This window comes from Bombus impatiens, unplaced genomic scaffold, assembly GCF_000188095.3.
Source record: "Bombus impatiens unplaced genomic scaffold, BIMP_2.2 scf_0080, whole genome shotgun sequence".
In the NCBI taxonomy this organism is placed as follows: Eukaryota; Metazoa; Arthropoda; class Insecta; order Hymenoptera; family Apidae; genus Bombus; species Bombus impatiens.
In genome coordinates, this window is record NT_176499.1 from 1,291,815 (window position 1) to 1,312,979 (window position 21,165).

Below are 21,165 nucleotides of genomic sequence, written 5' to 3' on the forward strand. Positions count from 1 at the left end.
CCCCTCGACCCGATTCCCCATAAAGATTCAATCCCCTATACACTCTAGTCGCTCCCGTTCATGGCTGCGTGCCGGGGTGGGGGAAAACAAGCTGTATAACGACGTAAAATTCGAAGCTTGTATGCAGGAATATGTCAAGTTTAAAAATCGGTAAGCTATTGCATTTATTTGTTTTCTTTTCTCAGTAATAGAGCGATAAATTATTTTATAGTATTTCATAAATAATAAAGAGAACGGCTGAATTGAAACTCGTGCTAGTTGTTGCCCCTTTGCATTCAACACGCTTCTACATTGCTTTTGTAGTATGGTAGGCAAGAAGGCAATGAACGATATTCTATATACTGTGCTTCGAAAGTTACCACATTCTCGTTCAAGGTTTGCGTGAAGGGGATCAGAAAATAATTGTCACAATTCTTGTGTATACGCGTTCTGCTGCGTATGTAAATATTTCACAATGGGCGGCACATTCGGCTGTTTTATCGAATCTATCGGTTATAACTAGAGTGCGGATGTTTATGCATTTCAGATATGTTAGAATATGTAAATGAAATATACAAAATATAGAAATATAAAATGTATCACCTGTATGCAAAGAACATGTAAAATATGCAATATTCTATAATAATGAAATCGTTGTTAACTATACACTATGATTATAATTCGCAGTACATAGTTAATTAGATCTTTAGTAATTGAAACTGATTTATAATTTAACATATATTCATTGTTTCACATGACACAACATTAACACTACATCATAAAATTTGTAATATAGTTGATAAAATAAATTTTGTACACACTACCATATGTTTTTCAAGAAGGAATATGCAAAACATGAAATATATAGAATATGCAAAATGAATAATATATGCTTAATATTGCCTAGAGATAAACAAATCCATAGCTCACTTTATTGTCAATATTCCATGAAAATTTGCATAAATATCTGCAATCTGCTTATAACAACTGTCAAATTTTATGATGTTGAAAGCTATGGTTAAAATAACATTACATTTGTTTATATTTTAATCTTTCCATATAAGCTTTATCTGTAATAATTTAAGTTTTGCAGTTATTTTTGATATTTTGATTTTCTTTTCCAAATTTATTAATTATCTTTTGCATCATATTTTCTTCATAAAAGATTTTAATAATAATGCAATATTTTACGTGTTTCTGTTAGGTACATTCTACTTTATAATACATTGTAGTTAGCATGAATGTTTAATGTTCTCTTTATCAATATCTTCTAAAAGATATTTTATTATATATTTCATTTTGTATATAAATTCTATTATTAAAAGTATATATCAATAATATTAAAATATATTTAATTTATGATTGTATTTAAAGTACATATATAATTTATATACATTTTTAGCATCAAAGTTTAGTATAGTTTAACATTTCTTGAATATATTTCGTTTAAGAAAAGTTTTAACTTTAAACTGATCTTTATCATTTTTATTTTATCTTCTGTATCTCCTATTCTGTAATTATATAATTATATATATATATTGAAATTTATAAATAATATTGCATTAATAATATATATAATATATAATTAATAATTTTCATTGCTTTATATTAATTTATAGTTGTCTTTATTACTTTTAAAGTCGATAATTTGATAACTTTTATATAAAAAGCAAAGTAGACTTTATTCAAAGAAAATAATTGCATGTATTTTATATCTGTTCTTTATAAATACTTTAGTTTATTATTTATATATAAAATTTTACATAATATCTTTGAAAAACTCAAAAATATATGTGTTTGTGTATTACATAAAATTTACTAATTATAAAAATATATCAAGAGCATTTAATTTAGCAGCTATTAGTTATATTAACAAAATTCCAGAAATAGTACTAATATAAAATAACTCTCAGTATGCTACTTAATAAATAAATGTCTTTTTTCCTTTTTTGGTAAATTATATATATATATTTTTAAGTAAACTTACAATAAAATTAAGTAATAATGTAGTATAATATTTTTCTGATAGTATATCTAAATATTGTATTTTACAATATATATGATGTCAAGTTAATGATTGTTTCATTTTTTTCTAAAGTGTTGGTAATGCACTTGCTTGCCCTACCCTTGAGAACGATGGACTCTGAGCAAAGAAATCAGCAGGTATATCAACACTAAACAAAAAGCTAAAGAATGAATGCCTGCTGCACTCACGCTGCCGACACAGAACAAGCAGATTTAATATTTATGCAAATAGTGTGTGAGTAGCAGCTACTCACGCCACACTCAGACGTATATATCCATTTTCGCACATGGCAGCCATGAAGCATGGTACGTTTTATTCTTGTATGCTTTGCTTTGTATGTAAATTTGTTTAAATGTCTATATTACTATAGTTTATTAAAAAAGAATTAATTGATATACCTTTAAACTATATTTCTAAACATATATTCATTATATTTGAAAATATATGATAATAATGAATTACCAAAAAAAATTAAATAACATTTTACATAAATATATGTATGAAATATGTTATATAATGTTTTTCAGTTTCAATACAACTAACAAATTATACTTGCTGACAGATATTAAAATCTTATATGTGTAGTATTTTAAATAAATTAAAGTAATTTATAAAAAGGAATTGTAAAAATATATAAAAGGCATAATATAAATAAATTCCAAACACAAATGTATTCTTTATTTTACATTTCACATTATTTTGTAACAAATTGCTTTAAATAGTTTATCTAAAATTAATATTTTAGTATATTATAATTGGAGATTATTAAGAGATAACAGTTATCTGCACTATTAATGTATTTTGTAATCTAAGGATTAGTTAATTTAGTAGATTCTGTATATATTAGATATTTTATCTTCTGAATCTAAGTAATTATGTTTCCCATTTTCAATTGTTATTATTATTATTAATAAATATATTATGTGGTATATATATTAATATATAAACAATTTATGTCTTATTTAATTTTTATACTTAAGTGTTAAAATAAATATCCAAATTTTAATTCTGTGATCTGATTTTTCTAAAAGCTTTTTTTTACAATAACTTTAAATTTGAATTAGGATTATTATAATCAAATTTTTATATTTCAATTGAAAATATATAATATTTAAAAAATTCATTATTGTGACAATTTTCAGGCAAGACAAGTCAAGACGACGTATGTTATGTTGTCGCCAAATACGACTATGGAGCACAAGGTGCTCAGGAGTTAGATTTACGGAAAAATGAACGATACTTGCTTCTCGATGATTCAAAACACTGGTGGAGAGTACAAAGTGCAAGAGGACAAGCTGGCTATGTGCCAAGTAACTATGTCAAGAAGGAAAAGCCATCTCTTTTTGACAGTATTAAAAAGAAAGTCAAAAAGGGCTCTGGCTCAAAAACTCTACCATCCAGTAATTCACCATCCAGAGCCGTAGAATCTCCTATTATGGCTAGGCGTTTACCTGCTGATCCAAGTGAAGCAATAGGTACAGCAGTTGTCAAGTACAATTACCAAGCACAACAAGCAGATGAATTGTCACTCGTCAAAGGCACTAGAATCTTAATATTAGAAAAAAGTAATGATGGTTGGTGGAGGGGTCAAAGTGGTACACAAGCAGGATGGTTTCCATCAAATTATACTCACGAAGAAGGAGATGCAGATGATACACTTCATACGTATGCAATGGCAGAAAATGTTCTTGATATTGTTGTTGCACTTTATTCATTTTCTTCCAACAATGATCAAGAATTATCCTTTGAGAAAGGTGATCGTTTGGAAATCCTTGACCGTCCACCAGCAGATCCTGAATGGTATAAAGCAAGAAACAGTCAAGGTCAAATAGGTCTAGTGCCACGTAATTATCTTCAAGAATTGAGTGAATATTTGACACAACCATATCGTGAGAGAGGAATGACAAGTAGTGAGATTAGTACAGGAGACTCCCTTGAAAGAAGGCCAGATCCTGGTGATAGACCACATCTTGTTGGAAAACCTTGGTACTATGGTAGCATTTCACGTTCGCAATGTGACACGTTATTGAATCAACATGGTCATGATGGTGACTTTTTAATTAGAGATAGTGAAACTAATGTAAGTACAAATAAAGATAATTTAATTAATACGATTCTTATATATTTAAATTAGTTTATTTGAAATATCATCTTGCTGATAATAACAAACAATACATTATGATAATCTTTTAAATATAATAAAATGTTTAATTTAAATTATGCAATAAACATTAAATAAAAATATTATAACATTTATATAGGTGGGAGATTATTCAGTATCTTTAAAAGCTCCAGGACGTAACAAACACTTTAGGGTACATGTGGAAGGAGCGTTATATTGTATTGGTCAAAGAAAATTCCATACACTAGACCAATTAGTAGACCATTATCAACGAGCGCCTATTTATACTAACAAGCAGGGTGAGAAATTGTATTTGGTGCGCCCATTGCCAAAAGGCAACCCCAGTAGTAATGGTTGCTAGGTAAATTCGTGCCATGAAAGAGCGGTCCATGCGCTTTCGAATGTATCTTTAAGATACGCAATGCCTGCCTAGTAATATCAATATCACACATCTCGTATGTTTATACATAACAATTAATATAATTGGTGAACTCGTATATTAGTGTTTCTTGATTGTTTGTCCATTTACACTGATAAATAATTTATTACTCTAAGTAATTACCACCAACAGTTCTTATCATTCATTGGAGCTTCCATACTATTTAGCAAACAAAGCTAAGAGAAACGAAACATTTGTACGGCAGCTATATGACAATTGACTAGTTGACACAAGGCTTCTCTTTATATCCATATGTAATTGTAAAACACGACCGATCATGTTATTACAATTAATAATATATTTACAACTACACGTAATGTAGACTGCAAATATAATGATCAAATAACGGTTAATTATCATGCAATTATGACCGGTTAAGTGGATCTCTACTCTGAATCTATTGGTATTGAATTATGACAAAGACTAAGTGTTCATTTGTGATTTTGTATTTATTAGAAATTTTTAAGTAAATAAACTATATTTAAGTGTGCATCAGGTAAAATGTAGTTGTTTTTCAATCCTTTATTTATTATGCGTATAATTATTACGGCATATTTTTAAAAATTAAATTTTCTCTGCTGTATTTACATATTAGATATGTTTTCACCGATAAACATGATTTAATTTAGAAATATTTAAAAATTTTGTTCCTAATATTTAAAATATGTACATGTTTTATTATATTAAAATTAAACGGATTTTTATATATGTACAAATTTTATATATACAAACATAATTTATAACAAGACACAGTGAAATGAAATTAAATTGAATTGTATCAAGGGATGACTTTACTAGACATAATACACGATTGGTAACAAATATTAATCTTTATTTAACGTGTATATTATATTCATAAATAAAAGTATTATTTTTTTTTGTTATATGAATAAGAGATTGGTGCTCCTGTAGATAAAAGTTAATGGCACTAATTGCCAATAAGGTCACATATATAAACAATTGCCCTAAACTAAACATATTTTAGGTCTATATTATTTGTTCGTAATTCCATTAAAAACTTATGCTTATATAATCATAAGAAAGGATTGTTCGAATTTCTTGTCATGTTGCTCACGCCAGAACCAACCTAAAAAGACTTATATATTTAGATGTACAAAGATATATATATATATGAGTATAATTTATAAAATTAAAACGAAAATATTATATTCATACCATGAATGGATTTGCATGATATGCTGGAAGAGTTGGTTGCCATACTTTATTTGTCATTAATTGACTAAACTGAATTACATCTCTGTTACTAGATGGTCCGATACCTACCCACTGCGGATCTAAAATATTTATATTTTTTAATTTATTTCACATGTTAAATATATTGAATGTTACATTCTTTAAATAAGAACTTACCATTATTCATAGGAAATTGTACTGGTTTAAAAGGATTAATAGGATTATATAGCGAGGTATCAATTGATTGTGTATTATTATTAACTACATTAGATGGTCGCCATAAATCACCAGTTGCAAATGGATTTGAAATTACATTTGTAGTTTGATTTCCTACACTCCAGAGTGAATTCGAAGCTATGATAAGAATAATAAAATAATTTTGTAAAATTAATTTTAAAAATTAAAGATTTAATGATATATATAAATGCATATACCATTATTAGTATTCCATGTGGATGTATTTAATGTTGTTGTAGTATCATCTTTCAATTGTATTTGTTTCATTAGAGAATCTAAGTCTTTCAGTGCCGCATAACGATCTTCTGATGGAGGTACATGTGCACCATTTGCATTCATTGAATTAGTCACATTTCCTGTAGTCTGACTAAATGGACTTAAGGATTCAATATCTAGACACACACAGAAGATCAATTATTAATATAATAATGATATTGTATTAATTTGTAAAAACAGAAATGTAAAATATTAATTCAATTTACTTGTATCTTTTTGGCTATCAAAAACAGGATTGTTGTCAAAATTGGCAAAGAATGACTGAGGTACAATAGGTTGACTGAGTTTATTTGCAGGTGTTGTAGTAGTAATAAATGGATCAGGAACTTTGCTGAAATCAGCTACAAAATCTGTTGAAAAGTTATTAAAATTAACTGATTCAACATTGTTTGTTTTCGAAGCTGATGTAGATGTTGTAGAAGATAATGTTGTAGTAGATGTTCCAGAATGTGGAACCCTTGGAATGTTAGTTTGATTAGATGACTGTGATTTTTGATTTGAGTTCTGATTTGCCATGGACGGATCCAAATAATATCTTTTAAGCTCATATTTTGCACTCATTAGATCTTTCATCTTTTGTTCATCTTTTGTATCTAAAGTCTGTGATGAATTTTGGTTCATCAAGCCTAACCATATTCTTCTACAATATTCATTACCACGTTCCTTTATAAAATCTATTTCCTCTTGAGTAAATGTTGCCATAGAAATAGATTTTACTCTATGTGGTGGTGTCAAGCCCCTCCTGTAATTTAAAAAAAATTAGTAATATAAATTTCTTCCTATTACATTTTATATATACTAATTGATCAAATTATTATAATTTGTAACATTAAAATAACATAATTAGGTCATCCTTTAAATATTATATTTCTTTTGTATTAATAATTACTTTCTACTAACTAAATCTTCTATTCCTCTTTTATAAAATCATGTTATAATTCTATCCAATTCTATTGTTCTATGTATAGAAAATGTATGATATTCTTATGCATTTAATAATGGGTAAAAATAATCTAAATTGGCATAGAATAAAAACACTAAAATTTCACTGAAACTTGTAACAATGTAATTTATAAATAATATATTCATACTGAATATTATTATAATAAAAAATATTTATTGTGTATATTAAACATTATTTGTAATATTTAATAATTTATCTATTCTTTCCATTGCCAGTCAGGCTAATTAATATAATATATATTATGGACTCTATAAAATAGCTAATGATATTCTATATTATTTATGAATAGAACACATTTTGACCATTGATAACAACTACTACGCACAAAGAAAACACTGATACCGATAGTATATATTAACTTCCTGACCGCAAATGCGAGCATTTAACAAAGATCCACAATCTCCTATTCATCATAGTAAAATACATTCATCACACGTGTTTCAACAAAACCTATTACTGATGCATTTACAAATAAGAATATATTTTATTTTTCATTAAATGCGAAACTGAACCTACCTAATATATTCGAAATGTTGACATTTATTCAGTGATAATTATAATTATTTGATCGTTAAATATTATGTAAAGCATTTGTAAAGTACATTTTGGTCAGTTCTATTCATAATATGATAAAATAATGAAGTAAAACAACAGTTACGTCATTTTTTTATAAGGAAGAAGAACTTGGTACACTTTATTGGCTTCTTACAAGTAACGAGTACTTACAGCATACCAGAACAAGAGGTACAGACGAATGAACCGATTGTCATGTTGACGTAAGTTGGGCCTCGCTGATGGCAATCGAAACATTCTTTATTACCAGGTTGTGAGACCAGCTCGCGTAATATTTTCAAATTTTTCTCGTCTTGCTTTCTTTTCGCGGACGCCATCATATACGAGAATGCACTTTATAACTATAAACGGAACACGGGAGATACACAAGACACAACTCTCGCGCTCTGCTTGCGGAACTGACTCAATTTTCTGTCACGACAGTCGTGCGTGTTCCGTAACGCATTCTAAAAATGTTTCAGAAACATGAAACGCGGAATAATAATAATATATTTGCAATGATTTTTTTTATGGTTGATTTTCACTCGTTAGCAGTCCTTATTTTCATGTAAGTTTCTCTCGCGCATTTTTCTTTTTCAAATAGAATATTTTATTAATAATTTTGCATTTGTTTTTGTTATAGATGCTTTTGTTTTGTAATTAATTTTCTATATAAGTACACATTCATATAAACATTCAAAGTCTAATTATGACGTTTGTCGAATTATATAGTATATAAAGCTATAGTTAAACTAGCATTACGTTTATGCTTTTTATGCAAGTTTCTACTGTATTTTTCGTTTTCAAGTAAAATATTTTACAATAATTTTTTAATTTAATTCTTTTATAGATGTTTTTATTTCTCTTACAAATTTCAAAATAAAATTCAAATTATATCATAAATTATATTATATAGTGATAGTATCGCTATACTAGTACAATAGGTATATATATATGAAGATACTAAATATATACTATAAATATTATATAGAAGATAGATCACTAACGCTATCAGTATTATTACTATATACATTACAATTATTAACCATATTATAAAAACGGAATAAAAGGAAATGTATATAGTTTAATGTATTGTATTATTATATATCTTTCATAGCATACAAATATTTTCATATAATATTACATATTTTTAAAATATTTACATCATGTTCGTTCAGAAATAAAACGTATAAATATGACCCCAAATATTTGCGCAGAAAGACACTTCCATCTCTAATTTAATAATAGATAAGGAACAATATAATTATTGAAAGAATTTAATTACAATTAAAATCCTAATTAAAACTCCTTTAAAATATTTTATTTTAATAAATTTCAATTAGAAAATTGGAAATATGTTATTAAATACTTGGAAATACAATTACATAATTCAAAAATTTTCCATCTCAGATAACCTTAAAATGAATTAGGAATAAACCTACTTATAGCTACTTCTTGGTTTCTATTTTAAGTCAGAGATAGTAAATAACTTCTACGTGCCAATTACATAGAAGATTTGATTGTAGTGTAAGTAAAATTAACTATTTAAAAGAACACAGTCAAGGTTAATGCGCGTATGCGTACACGAGGATTAGAGGAGAGTTGTTTATTATTTCAATTGTTACCTTAATTGTTTTATATTCTACTAAAGAATTTTTTAATAATACATAATCATGTTATTGAGGTAACTAGAAATAATTGTTGCCATATGGTCATTAAAGAATAAAATCAAGTTGAAAACCCATTGAATTGATTAATCTGAATAAGATGACATCTTTTGTAACAATCCCCACAAAAAGGTTTGCTTCTCTTGAATATAATTAATTTGTTCAACTATAATTAATCTTAAGTAAATATTATAATCAGTTTTTAACTGTATAGAGCTTCTCAGATCAGAAATGTACGACAAGGTAGTATTATTGATTTAGATATTGACATGTTTCTCAAGATATCAAATTATGAAGATACAGTCAGACAACTTGATATCTATTATGGAATTGGTAAGAATATTTATTTTCATATTATTCCATTGTATTATATTTATCTCATGTAGCAATAAAGTAAGTAGATTATATATAATTTTTAGTTAAAAGACAATTGTTACGTTATCAAAGTTGTATAACAGGTCTTTTCCCACAAGTTTCAAATGATAAAGTAGTTGGAAGTGTGAGAGAAAGTATTTACTGTGCGGCCGCTGTATGGAGTTTGTACCAAGCATATAGGTAATAAAGGATTAAGTTTGTCTAGTAATTATTATATTATGGTAAATAATATTATGTCTTTTAGACGTATAGATGATGATCGTGGAAAATCTTATGAACTTGGACAATCAGCTGTAAAATGTATGCGTGGGATTTTAGAATGTTGGGTGAAACAATCACCTAGAATAGAGTTATTTAAACGTAATCAGTGTAATCGCTTTGCATTGCATTGTAAATTTCATTTAGATACTGGTGATGAAATTTTTAAAGATGCCGATTACAATCATTTGCAAGTAATTATAGTACATAGTGAAATATGATAAGATAGAGTGATTTAAAATAATTATTATACCTATTTTATTTTTTGTAGATTGATATTGTTTCACTATATTTGATATTTTTAGTACAAATGATTTCTTCAGGATTGCAAATTATATATACTCAAGATGAAGTAGCATTTATACAAAATCTTGTATATTATGTGGAAAGAGCATATCGTACACCAGATTATGGCATGTGGGAACGTGGTAGTAGATATAATGATGGTACACCTGAAATACATGCAAGTTCAATTGGTATAGCCAAAAGTGCTCTTGAAGCTATTAATGGATGCAATTTATTTGGAGAAAAAGGAGCTTCTTGGTCAGTTATATATGTTGATATTGATGCACATAATCGAAATCGTAGTATTTTTGAAACAATGCTTCCAAGAGAGTCAAGTTCTAAGGTAAAAAATATACATATTATGTAAAAATGTACTATAATTTAAATTTTAATACATTGTACTATTTAGAGTGTAGACACAGCTTTACTACCAACAATATCTTTTCCTGCATTTGCCACTCACGAAGAAGTGTTGTATAATGAAACAAAGGCAAATATAATTCGAAGATTAAAAGGCAATTACGGATTTAAGAGGTTTGGCAGAGATGGATACAAAACCGTTATAGAAAGCAAAGATCGACGATATTACAAATCTGGTGAAATCAAGGTCTCTGATGTATTTGATTGTTAGTATATATTATTTTCAGAATGTGCTTAAATGGATTTATAATTTCTGTCTACATAATTACATTAACTTCTTTTAATAATTCTAGGATGGTATTAAAAAGATATTTTTTTGTTATAGGAATTTGATAATATAGAATGTGAATGGCCATTATTTTACATATTTATGATCATTGACGGCGTTTTTAAGACTTTGCCAGAACAAGTGGAAGAATATCAAAAATTATTAAAAGAACGAATGTACAAAGATATTAATGGAGGTATGTAGATAGAAAATAGATTTGGCTATAATGATATAAAATGTTATTGTATTCTGTTTAATTAAATAGATCCTGTAATACCTATGTATTACTATGTACCTGAGGATAGGTTAGAACTAGAAAGAAATGATCCTGGTAGTACATATCGAGTACCAAGTGCTGAAGGAAGAGGACAGAAAAGTTCTACAGATACAGAACCTGGACCCATGTATTTATGGAATCAAGCTATGTTTATAATTGCTCAACTACTCACTGCTGGTTTATTACATATTAATGAATTAGATCCAATTAGACGTTATCTTCCTTCATACAACAGACCACGAAAAGCTGGAAGATATTCAGCTTTTCAAGTAAGTCAGAGTACAATTTAATTAGTACATTTACTAAATTAATTAGTTGTAATAAATTATTTTGTACATGTTTGTTTCATGCAGGCAAAACCGAGTATTGTAAGTAAATGATACAAATAGTATACTGTATTTTGTAGTATTTTGTTTTAATATTTGCAGATTGATAGTAGCTTTATAATGTTATTTAAATAATATATGTATTTGAGCTTTCAAATTAAACAAATGATAATACATGCTTGAATCATGTAGCATATTGTAATATTGAATGTCTATTATTTGCTCAGATTAGTAACTGATTATTATATTAGTCCTCTATTATATATATATATACACACACTTTATTAATGTAAATATTTTTTAATTATAATGCATGAAGCTTGGATTAAGGCATGATTTATCTTAGTCGTTTTTTAAGATGCTTGTTTCTGTCATCTTCTTTTTCTCATTATTATTTCTTAACTGTACAATACACAGTTTATGCATTATTACATCATTACATTGTCTAATTTACAAATTTTTCTAAAAACTTCTAGTTTTCTTTTCATTTAACTGAACTCCTTTTTTAATTTTGAATGTATTAGGGAATGAAAAAATGTATTATATTAATAATTTTAGCGTTCTTGTCATATTATAATAATGCATGATTGACTTATTACAAAATTTCTCTATGTTAGGGAACTCATACTGATCTTGTAGTACAAATCGTTCTTATTGCTGAATCTATGCGATTACAAGCTATGATGGCAACATACGGTATACAAACACAAACACCACACGAAGTGGAACCAGTACAAATATTATCATCTACACAATTAGTAAAAGTTTATGAAAAATTGGGAGTGAATAATAAACTAAATCTGCAAGGCCGACCAGCAAGACCAATTGGGTCTTTGGGTACAAGTAAGGTATGTTCAATGTATAAAATAAAAATTGATTTAGAAAATTCAATATCACTTTTTTTATAGGTTTATAGAGTATGTGGTATGACAGTACTTTGTTATCCTCTAATATTTGAGGTGTCAGATTTTTACTTGTATAGAGATATGGCTCTATTAATCGATGACATAAAAACTGAACTTCAGTTTGTGGGCAAATATTGGCGACTTTCAGGTCGACCTACTATATGTCTTTTGATACGAGAAGAACATATGAGGTACTTGTTAATTTTTAAATTAATATGTTGAAATTGTAGTTTTTATATCACACTCATAAATAAAAAATTTCTTTGTTAGGGATCCACAATTTAAGGAAATGCTTGATCTTTTTGCTATGTTAAAAAAAGGGTATTGTAACAAAACAAAAGTTCGAATTGGTCGGTTACAGAATCTCATTTCATCTTCATGCATTGGTATAATTAATATTTATACATTTTATTCTCTATCATTTAGTAAATATTAATGCAAATCTAATGTTGTGTAGAACATTTGGACTTTATAAATACTGTAGAGACAGATCTTGAACTTACCCAATTTAAGCAATTAAAACATGATTATATTGGATATCAAAGTTTAACTGATGTACCTAAAGCTTTAACTTATTCTGAAAATATAAAAGATTATTCTGTAAGTATCTATAAATAATAACTATATTTTTTTATTTATTCTAATTGCTTCGTGTTTTAGTATTATATGAATGAACCACTATATAATATCTTAAATGAAATTCGTAACAATAAAAGCTTATATACTTTGTGTCAACTTTATGGTATTTTATTGAAACGAGAAGGAATTAACTATGAAATTAATGGAATGACAGGTACTAATATAAATTGTTATTTAAAGATCATAGGTATATAGTGATATTTACTTTGATTAATATTTTATTTTAGTTGGAGATCAATTAAGATCATTGTATCAACAGGCAGGGTGTCTTAGATATTGGATGGTTGTTCGTTACTGTAGCAGTTTATTGAATCATACCGTTGATAGTATAAGTCCTTTTATAACAGGAGTTCTTGTTAAAGGAAAACAGGTACCTTTGTTAAATTGTTTGGATATTTATAGTGTGTAAATAAAGAATTTTTTATTCATCATTAATATCAGATAACAGTTGGAGTAATTGGACAAGAAGAAACTGTATTTGATAAACCAATGACACCTGTAGAAATCCAGTCAGTTATGTATTCAACAATTCAACCACATAATGTAGTTCAAGCAGTACTTCAACAAGAAGTATTATTGTACTGCGGTCGACTTATTGGAACAAATCCAGAAATGTTTAAAGGAATACTGAAAATTCGTATTGGGTGTGTTTTATGTGTCATCTTTAACATTAATATCTAGAATATTTAGAATAAGTATTATTAAATATTCTTCTTATTTATAGATGGGTCTTAGAAGCAATAAAACTTTACCTACAAATGTTTGTTAAAAATCCTAAACCAATTGAGAACTATAGTCCATTTGAGATTCGTCAATTCCTTATAAAAGTATTGACGGTTAAAGATTGGGCCAACAATGAAAAGTATAAATAATTTAATTTATTTCTCATACAGTACACATTTATTTATTATACATAAATTAATTTTATGTTGTATTAGGATTACAGTTTTAGGACGTAGAAAAATCGAAGGTTGTTTATGTAGAGTACCTGCACATTTTTATAATCATGTTTGGGAAGTATTAATGCGTTGTCCGGATGGTATTTGTGTTAATGGACGAGAATTGCCTCAACAACCTACGCTGTCTAATATGACTCGTTCCGAACTCACGTTTGCTTTGTTCGTGGAATCTTTACTTCACCATATACAATTGCCAGAATATCGCCAAATTATTGTAGAGGTATTCTTTTTTTACTTATACTTGATTTATTTTTCGATTTATGCAAGAGCATTATTATATTCACGAAAAAATATGCAATATGTATAAATATACAGCTCCTATTTTTACAGTTACTCACTATAGTGTCAACAATTTTACTTCGAAATCCAGAATTAAGTTTTCAGAAACAATTAAATCTTAACAAACTCGTCGAAGATAGTTTCCTCATGTATTGTAAGGTACATACATTCTGACTGTAATTTTACATATATTAGTTACAATTATATATGTAAATTCAATATTAAACATAAATTTGTTTAGGATAATAACGTGGAAAAAACTGTTGATCAATCGTTGTTTTTCTCTGCTCACTATTCAATAACTACAGGATATCTTGCTAGAGCTGTAGTAAATAATATGCTTACTGGAGGATGTTTCGCAACTATTAATGACATCAACGACGCAATTGAAACTAGAGAAACTTGTAAAATTACATAATGGAAAAAGTAATTCTTCAGTGCAATTGAATATTGTTTGTAAATACATTATATATAATCAGAAGTATATTTATATAAAAATATGGTATTTTCTTAATGTGTGTATATATATTCCCTTAGTCAAGAGAATTTGCTTTATATAAATAAAATACTGAAAATTATAAAAGATAGTAATTCTGTCGAAAAATCTGTATTCATATATCAATAAAATACATAATTATATGTTACACAGTATACATTTTTTAATACATCACATTTAGATTATAGTAATTTTTATAAATAATTCAATGAAATTTATAAAACTGTACAAACTTAACTGTATTATTTGAATTCACCTTTTAGCAAAATTTATATCCATTGCTCTTCCTGATCGTTGTATATTATTTATATTGGCTTTAATTCTAGAAGCAACAGTACTTATTTCTGCAGCGGCTGCTAACTGTTTTGTAACAAAATCTTGATTATACACTTTTCTACTATCTATTTCTTTCTTTTCTTCTATGCGATACTTTTTAACATTACGTTCTCGTTCTTCATCTCTCCATGTTGCATTTGCTATCATTTCTTGTCTACGTCGTTCTTTTTCTTCCTCTGTGAGATCCTGTTTCTTTTTAAAATTCCATTTATCTCGATTCTTATCTTTTTTGTAATACTTTCTATTTGTATCAGAAGATAATTTAGAATTAGTTTCTTTTTCATGTGATCTCTTTGAAAGATCTTTATGCTTATTCTCGGTATTGTATGTATTTTTATGAATACTGCTTCTCCTATTTTGAGGACTGCTTGAACGAAAATCTTTCTCTCTGTGTTTTCTTATCTCTCTATTGAATGACCTATCTCTTCTTTTTTTAATTGAGCTATCATTATTATCATTGTTTGAACTGCATGCTTTAACAAGTTTTTCATATGACTTATGCTTTCTTTCTTCTTCTTTATCAGGTATTAGATATTTTTCTTTACTATGTTTTATAACTTCAGTATTTTTTTCTTTACTTTTACTTCTCTTTTTCTTATGCTTTTTTATATGTTCATCATTTTCACTTCCTTCGTTACTACTTTCTGATTCACTATTGGAAGTTTCATTTTCTTTTCTAGACTTTTTCTTTCGTTTATGTTTCACCTTTTTCATTGACTTTATTAAATCTTTATTACTAATTTTATCCTTTAACTGTTTATATTTAGTAGTCAGTAATAGGTCAAGTTGTGCTTCATCATCACTATCAATATCTTGTTTGTTCTTCTTCTTTTTCTTTTCACTTTTACTTTTCTTTGACTGCTGTTCCAACTAAATAGTGGTTGATATTAATAAATAAATAATAAAATATTCTAATAAAATATTATAATAAGCCAATATTATCATTTACATACCAATTGTCGTAATTGCTTTAATTTAACTGGATTTTTTAGCAGTTGATTTCTTGTTTCCATCTCCTTCTTCTTTATAGCATATAAGGGGTCTTCTTGCATTTTTCTTGCTAAGTCCACTTGTTCATTACCAGAAAAGAAACGTAATGACGGAGGAATACATTCTGAAATTGCAGATAAGTTATGTATAAAACTTCTAACACTGCGCTATTCTTATACAAATTAACCCCTTGCCCTACAATCTAAGTTCCAACGGCACGTGCTATAATCATTGGCAGGGTCAGTCAGATGTCAAGCCATTTCACAGTCTAGCTAAGCGCTCGAAGTTGTGCAAGGTACAACTAATTTTATGTTGCAAAATGTTTGATAAATAATTACTACCAATTGATCATTGAACAAGATTTTTAAGGATATCTTTCTAATATTTTACAAGGAAATATATCTGCACTTGCGAATACGACCAAGAAACTCGTGTTTCTTGTGTTTGGCCCGAAGGATGTACCACGAGTCTAACTCAATGTTATAGGTTAAAGGATTAAAAACATTTAAAATATAAAATACCGTGTTCAACATGATTTCTTGGTGCTTGGTTTAATTCATTATCCTTTTCTGTTTGAACCATTTGTTCAAATGATTTATCAATTGGCCGTCCAAGTAAATATTCTTCTCTATTGACTAATTGATTTGGTCCTTTATACATCCAATCCAGCTTTTTGTCATCTTTCTTTTCTATTACTCCTTGCTCCATTGCGTATTTTTTCATATCCTCTCGATCTTTCTCCATTTCTATTTCTTTCTTTAATTCAGCTATTTTCTTTTTTTCTTGACTTTGTTGTTGCTCTGCTTTCCAAACTTTTTCTATATTTTTCATAGTAGATGGATGCCATGACTTCTTCAAATTCTATATTAACAAAATTTGCAGTTTTGTTAGATACAATATGTTTCTATTTATTTAATATAACACGTGCTTCTCCAACTTAAAATTTAATTTCAACTTACCAAATCTCCACCACCCATTTTTAGCAGATAATAAGACACGAGATGTATGTGTGAAAGAGATATACTTTTATATTATTCAAATTATATTATATATATTCCAAACATATTATTGCTATTTTTACCAACATTGATAAACAATATTAGTATTGCTGTACATTATACAACGATATAAAACGAGTAAATACTAAATATTTATGTATGATCTTAAAACATCACTAACATCTCTAGCGAACAATTGAAATTTCATGGCTACAAAGATGGTATTACTGAAGTCATGAGTTGTGAATATTCTTCTTGTAAGATGGTAAATCAAATATTACTTTTTACGCTTATTCAGAAGTTTTCTCAGTGGTCGAGTTTCATCATATTCTGGGATCTGACCTTGGAAATCAGAATGATTTAGACACTTGAAAATATCAAAGAATGACGTGGGTAATGTGACATAATAAAGTAAAGGTGAACAAAAAGTGTGCGTTTATTTAATTTAATTAAGAGTTTATCACATGTGATGAGTAGCGTACATGAAAATTCGTGGTCTTGGGTAGAATATTTGGTGGAAACGATCAATAAGCTTACCGATGACTTAGTGGGCTCAACAACGTTTGAGTTAATATTTCACCCGATCAACAGCATAATCAGCAATGAACTTCAACAAAAATTTTCCGATTTTTTTCACGAATTTATTGATTTGGTAGCATTTGACGATTTTCAGTTGCAATTGTTGAAAGTCTTCTTGTTTACATTTGTTAGTACCGTGGCCCTTATTTTCATCGTTTGGTATATTTACGGTCCAAGAATTTCCGAACAATTTATGGAACCAAGTAAGAAAATCATATTTTCGTTTTGATATGTATACGTATTCACGTTATTGTGTAGAACAGATTGTATGTATGTATATGCTTACAATAGTAAATATATCATTTTCAAAACATGTTTTAATAATACATATATAATTTTTTAAACATATTTTAATAATAAATATATAATTCTCGGAACATATTTTTCGATGACTATGCAATATACGCAGTATCTATTTATATGTCTGTTCTTCCTGTTGCTTTTAATCACGTAATAATAAAAGCATATTGTTAAGTATAAATTTTTGTCATTAATTTTACTGGATTTATTTTACTTTTATCTTGCAATAGCACACTTTTTATGATTACCAAATAGAACATTGAGGTCTTTTAAGTTCAATATGATTTTTGTGCATTTAAATCACAAAAACTTTTGTAAAAGACACAGTGTAAAAAATTTATTTAAATATTCACAGATATTGCTTTTAAGTTTATAAAATTAAATGTTCAAAAAGAAGTTAAAGGAGTTTTATTGTTTTCTCCTCCATTAATAAAAATCAATATAATTGCAAAAAAAACTGGGGTTATGAAAGACAATGGTATGCCATTGCAAGATTAAGTAAAAATTCTTTTATTTTTGTTGAAGATCAAGGGTAAAAGAGGTAAAAAAGAAATATTTTCTTCAGTATAATATTCAGTATATGTAATAAACAAATGGTATTAAATGATTAGGAAATTATTTGCTGTTAATTTATAGTATATATATAAAAGTTATTATGTCTAAAAATTGAAAATTTAAAAAATTCTTATCTTAATTCTAATAAAAAATATTGTTGTTAACACAGACTCTGTATCAAAAGATTTTGACAGTTCATCTGGTGAATAATTTGTTGGTTAGTAAGTATAAATTATTTTACCAAATATAAAGTAATTGTAAGCGAAATGGAATTATTTTTATACATATATATATATCTTTAATACGTTAGTAATAAATATATATAGAATTTTTCATATTTTTCTAGGTTAAATAAATCCAACAGAATTGTTTTGAGCAGAAAATTTAAGTTACACGATTGATCTGCTTTTTACAACCTTTTGAAATAGACCAAATAACAATTATGACAGAAAAAATTAAATCACTTTTTCACAAGGCAAAATTGGATGTGAAATTTATGAATGCTGGAAAAGGACACAAGTAATGTTTATCATAATACATTCTAATTAACTATTTGATTTTAACATAAAGGATAGAAATTTTCAGTAGTTTTTTTAATTGTCATTTGAGATACTAGTAAATCTTATGTTTTAAATTTCAAATATATCTCAATACTAAGCTAATTATCATTAATATATTATATCTTTCATAACGCAAAATTATTTTATGTAGATTGACAGAATCAACTAGCAATGATGGATCTACTTCTGTAGTAGAGCCAAGAAAAAGAGTGGAACCTACAAAAGAAGCTAAAGTAGCTGGTCAAGCAGCTTTGGCAAGACTGGAAGCAAAAGAATCTAACACAAAAAGATTTAACACGTATGTTTTTCATAAAAATAATAGTTTTTATTTATAATTTTAAATATAATAACATATTTAATAATATATTATTCATAGATCATATGCAGCTATTAAAGCACAAGTGAAACGAGAATTAGAACAAAAAAGAAAAGCACAACAAAATGTAGAGAAAGATTATGTGCAATCAGAAGAAAAAGCTGAAAATTCAGTTAAGGATAATTCTTTGTTAGCTGTTACCAATGTATACTATCGTTGTTCATATTTATCTGATGAAATATTATCACAAGATGAATGGAAAGTAAAAATAAAAGAATTTTTATATGAACAATTGAAAGGAGAAGATATGGGTTTAATATCATGTTTAATTATACAAAATTGCAATAGTAAAAAGAATAGAATTGATGCTTGTGTTGAAACACTTGGAAAATATCTAGAAAATATTATAAATAATCCAGAGGAAGAAAAGTATCAGAAGATTAGGATGCAAAATAGAATATTTCAAGTAATACTTTTGTTTCTTTAAATAGATTTATTTAAGAAGAAAATAATTTATATAAACTTTTTATTAATATTTTAAAGGATAAAGTGGCCCCTATTGAAGGTGCATTAGAGTTTTTAAATGCTGCTGGTTTTCATCAGAAGAAGTTATTGAATAATGATAAGGAGGATGATTTCTTAATTCGTAATGCAGATAATTGTGATATTGAAAACATTACCATGTTATTGGAAGCATTGAAAACTGCACAGCCCATTCCACTGGAACTAGACAGAAATCTTCAAGTATTGTTACCTATGCAAGCAAACAAGAGAACTGAATTGCCATCGAGCTTTTTCAATTTAACTGCTGAAGATATAGAGAAAGAACAACAACTTCGGTAATTATATATACGTACTGTATGCATTAATACATACAGATTAAATATAATATGACTTCATTAAATAAATTATGTTAAACATTTTTCCTTATCAATGTTAATAGAACTGAAGCAGTTGAAAGAGATCAGATGTTAAGAACAAAAGCCATGAGAGAAAGAGACGAAAAACAGAGACTCAGAAAATATAAATTTTCATTGATCCGTATAAAATTTCCAGATAATCTTATTTTACAAGGAACATTTTCTATACATGAAAGTTTTCAAAATGTTGTTAATTTTGTTAGTGAGAATTTGATAAATAATGAGAGACCTTTCAGCTTAAAAAAGCTTCCTCAAACAACATTTAGTGAAGATTCTTTTGATAAAACATTACTTGAATTAGAATTATTCCCTGCTGTAATATTGATGTTTTCCTGGAAAAGTAAATCAGAAGAAACAAGTCACAACGAATCTGTAGGATACTTAAAGGAACAGTTACTTTCTATCATACAACCTGCTTAAATTTGTATTATCTAATCTTTAAAAATTGTAATTATAAATACTGAAAAAGATAAATATAAGTATCATTATGCGGCTTACTTCTTTTAATATGGTAGAAACGATAAAAGGCGGTTGTAATACAAATATTCATTCCAAATTTTAATAGTTCATGCAATGAGAATAGAGTCCTGTATAATGCAGATGAAAGAAAGGTAAATGTTTCATATTTCCTTTTCTATCATATTTTTTCAATATTTGTAAGTAAAATT

At 27.2% G+C, this 21,165-nt stretch overlaps 6 protein-coding genes across 11 annotated transcripts; 4 read left to right on the forward strand and 2 right to left on the reverse strand.

Moving 5' to 3' along the window:
* Nucleotides 1-6: 6 nt before the first annotated feature.
* LOC100742497 (cytoplasmic protein NCK1) lies at nucleotides 7-5,068 on the forward strand. Of its 3 annotated transcripts, none has more exons than XM_024372589.2 (4): nucleotides 13-150; nucleotides 2,078-2,310; nucleotides 3,148-4,085; nucleotides 4,267-5,068. In XM_024372589.2, exons 2-4 carry the CDS (start codon nucleotides 2,292-2,294, stop codon nucleotides 4,486-4,488), a joined length of 1,179 nt encoding a protein of 392 aa, XP_024228357.1. In that variant the 5' UTR covers nucleotides 13-150; nucleotides 2,078-2,291; the 3' UTR covers nucleotides 4,489-5,068. The 3 variants fall into 3 exon arrangements, with proteins under 3 accessions (XP_024228359.1, XP_024228357.1, XP_024228358.1); XM_024372590.2 differs by lacking the exon at nucleotides 13-150 and adding an exon at nucleotides 215-436; XM_024372591.1 differs by lacking the exon at nucleotides 2,078-2,310 and having other exon boundaries at nucleotides 7-150.
* Nucleotides 5,069-5,377: 309 nt separating this feature from the next.
* On the reverse strand, nucleotides 5,378-8,295 carry LOC100742697 (arf-GAP domain and FG repeat-containing protein 1). 2 transcript variants are annotated; one of them, XM_003485777.4, is made up of 6 exons: nucleotides 7,964-8,283; nucleotides 6,480-7,015; nucleotides 6,195-6,389; nucleotides 5,938-6,114; nucleotides 5,743-5,861; nucleotides 5,378-5,653 (listed from the first exon to the last, which is right to left on the reverse strand). In XM_003485777.4, exons 1-6 carry the CDS (start codon nucleotides 8,128-8,130, stop codon nucleotides 5,600-5,602), a joined length of 1,248 nt encoding a protein of 415 aa, XP_003485825.1. In that variant the 5' UTR covers nucleotides 8,131-8,283; the 3' UTR covers nucleotides 5,378-5,599. The 2 variants fall into 2 exon arrangements, with proteins under 2 accessions (XP_003485825.1, XP_024228356.1); XM_024372588.2 differs by lacking the exon at nucleotides 5,938-6,114 and having other exon boundaries at nucleotides 7,964-8,295.
* Nucleotides 8,296-9,148: 853 nt separating this feature from the next.
* Nucleotides 9,149-15,098, forward strand: LOC100748153 (probable phosphorylase b kinase regulatory subunit beta). Of its 2 annotated transcripts, XM_012394240.3 has the most exons (20): nucleotides 9,557-9,588; nucleotides 9,671-9,789; nucleotides 9,876-10,011; nucleotides 10,076-10,283; nucleotides 10,361-10,717; nucleotides 10,784-10,981; nucleotides 11,120-11,258; nucleotides 11,328-11,608; nucleotides 11,693-11,707; nucleotides 12,283-12,513; nucleotides 12,574-12,761; nucleotides 12,841-12,956; nucleotides 13,028-13,170; nucleotides 13,231-13,363; nucleotides 13,437-13,579; nucleotides 13,651-13,853; nucleotides 13,934-14,071; nucleotides 14,148-14,388; nucleotides 14,499-14,606; nucleotides 14,689-15,098. In XM_012394240.3, the coding sequence occupies exons 1-20, from the start codon at nucleotides 9,557-9,559 to the stop codon at nucleotides 14,863-14,865; spliced, it is 3,306 nt and encodes a 1,101-aa protein (XP_012249663.1). In that variant the 3' UTR covers nucleotides 14,866-15,098. The 2 variants fall into 2 exon arrangements, with proteins under 2 accessions (XP_003485870.1, XP_012249663.1); XM_003485822.4 differs by lacking the exon at nucleotides 11,693-11,707 and having other exon boundaries at nucleotides 9,149-9,588.
* LOC100743054 (pre-mRNA-splicing factor CWC25 homolog) lies at nucleotides 15,039-17,497 on the reverse strand. The gene is made up of 4 exons (XM_003485780.4): nucleotides 17,229-17,497; nucleotides 16,791-17,130; nucleotides 16,233-16,393; nucleotides 15,039-16,149 (listed from the first exon to the last, which is right to left on the reverse strand). The coding sequence occupies exons 1-4, from the start codon at nucleotides 17,244-17,246 to the stop codon at nucleotides 15,196-15,198; spliced, it is 1,473 nt and encodes a 490-aa protein (XP_003485828.1). The 5' UTR covers nucleotides 17,247-17,497; the 3' UTR covers nucleotides 15,039-15,195.
* A 99-nt stretch (nucleotides 17,498-17,596) lies between these two features.
* On the forward strand, nucleotides 17,597-18,640 carry LOC117152588. Its single transcript, XM_033324851.1, has 2 exons — nucleotides 17,597-18,049; nucleotides 18,515-18,640. Exons 1-2 carry the CDS (start codon nucleotides 17,737-17,739, stop codon nucleotides 18,520-18,522), a joined length of 321 nt encoding a protein of 106 aa, XP_033180742.1. The 5' UTR covers nucleotides 17,597-17,736; the 3' UTR covers nucleotides 18,523-18,640.
* LOC100742933 (UBX domain-containing protein 6) lies at nucleotides 18,563-20,990 on the forward strand. Of its 2 annotated transcripts, none has more exons than XM_024372540.2 (7): nucleotides 18,563-18,687; nucleotides 18,871-18,922; nucleotides 19,048-19,220; nucleotides 19,413-19,559; nucleotides 19,638-20,043; nucleotides 20,121-20,416; nucleotides 20,521-20,990. In XM_024372540.2, exons 3-7 carry the CDS (start codon nucleotides 19,144-19,146, stop codon nucleotides 20,915-20,917), a joined length of 1,323 nt encoding a protein of 440 aa, XP_024228308.1. In that variant the 5' UTR covers nucleotides 18,563-18,687; nucleotides 18,871-18,922; nucleotides 19,048-19,143; the 3' UTR covers nucleotides 20,918-20,990. The 2 variants fall into 2 exon arrangements, with proteins under 2 accessions (XP_024228308.1, XP_003485827.1); XM_003485779.4 differs by having other exon boundaries at nucleotides 18,871-18,918.
* Nucleotides 20,991-21,165: the final 175 nt, after the last annotated feature.

Bases quoted from the DNA above. Each gene is read 5' to 3' on its own strand.
- LOC100743054 (XM_003485780.4), bottom strand. The intron at 16,394-16,790 runs GTATTTTATATT...CTGCAATTTCAG, and splicing joins AAGAAATCATGTTGAACACG to AATGTATTCCTCCGTCATTA. The intron at 16,150-16,232 runs GTATGTAAATGA...ACCACTATTTAG, and splicing joins TAAAGCAATTACGACAATTG to TTGGAACAGCAGTCAAAGAA.
- LOC100742497 (XM_024372591.1), top strand. The intron at 4,086-4,266 runs GTAAGTACAAAT...ACATTTATATAG, and splicing joins TTAGAGATAGTGAAACTAAT to GTGGGAGATTATTCAGTATC.
- LOC100742933 (XM_024372540.2), top strand. From the start codon at position 19,144: ATGACAGAAAAAATTAAATCACTTTTTCACAAGGCAAAATTGGATGTG. The intron at 19,560-19,637 runs GTATGTTTTTCA...TATTATTCATAG, and splicing joins AACACAAAAAGATTTAACAC to ATCATATGCAGCTATTAAAG. The intron at 20,044-20,120 runs GTAATACTTTTG...AATATTTTAAAG, and splicing joins TGCAAAATAGAATATTTCAA to GATAAAGTGGCCCCTATTGA.
- LOC100748153 (XM_012394240.3), top strand. From the start codon at position 9,557: ATGACATCTTTTGTAACAATCCCCACAAAAAG. The intron at 9,589-9,670 runs GTTTGCTTCTCT...TTAACTGTATAG, and splicing joins GTAACAATCCCCACAAAAAG to AGCTTCTCAGATCAGAAATG. The intron at 10,982-11,119 runs GTCTCTGATGTA...TTTTTGTTATAG, and splicing joins ACAAATCTGGTGAAATCAAG to GAATTTGATAATATAGAATG.
- LOC117152588 (XM_033324851.1), top strand. From the start codon at position 17,737: ATGAGTAGCGTACATGAAAATTCGTGGTCTTGGGTAGAATATTTGGTG.
- LOC100742697 (XM_003485777.4), bottom strand. From the start codon at position 8,130: ATGATGGCGTCCGCGAAAAGAAAGCAAGACGAGAAAAATTTGAAAATA. The intron at 6,115-6,194 runs GTATATGCATTT...TTCTTATCATAG, and splicing joins CACATGGAATACTAATAATG to CTTCGAATTCACTCTGGAGT. The intron at 5,862-5,937 runs GTAAGTTCTTAT...TAAATATTTTAG, and splicing joins ACAATTTCCTATGAATAATG to ATCCGCAGTGGGTAGGTATC.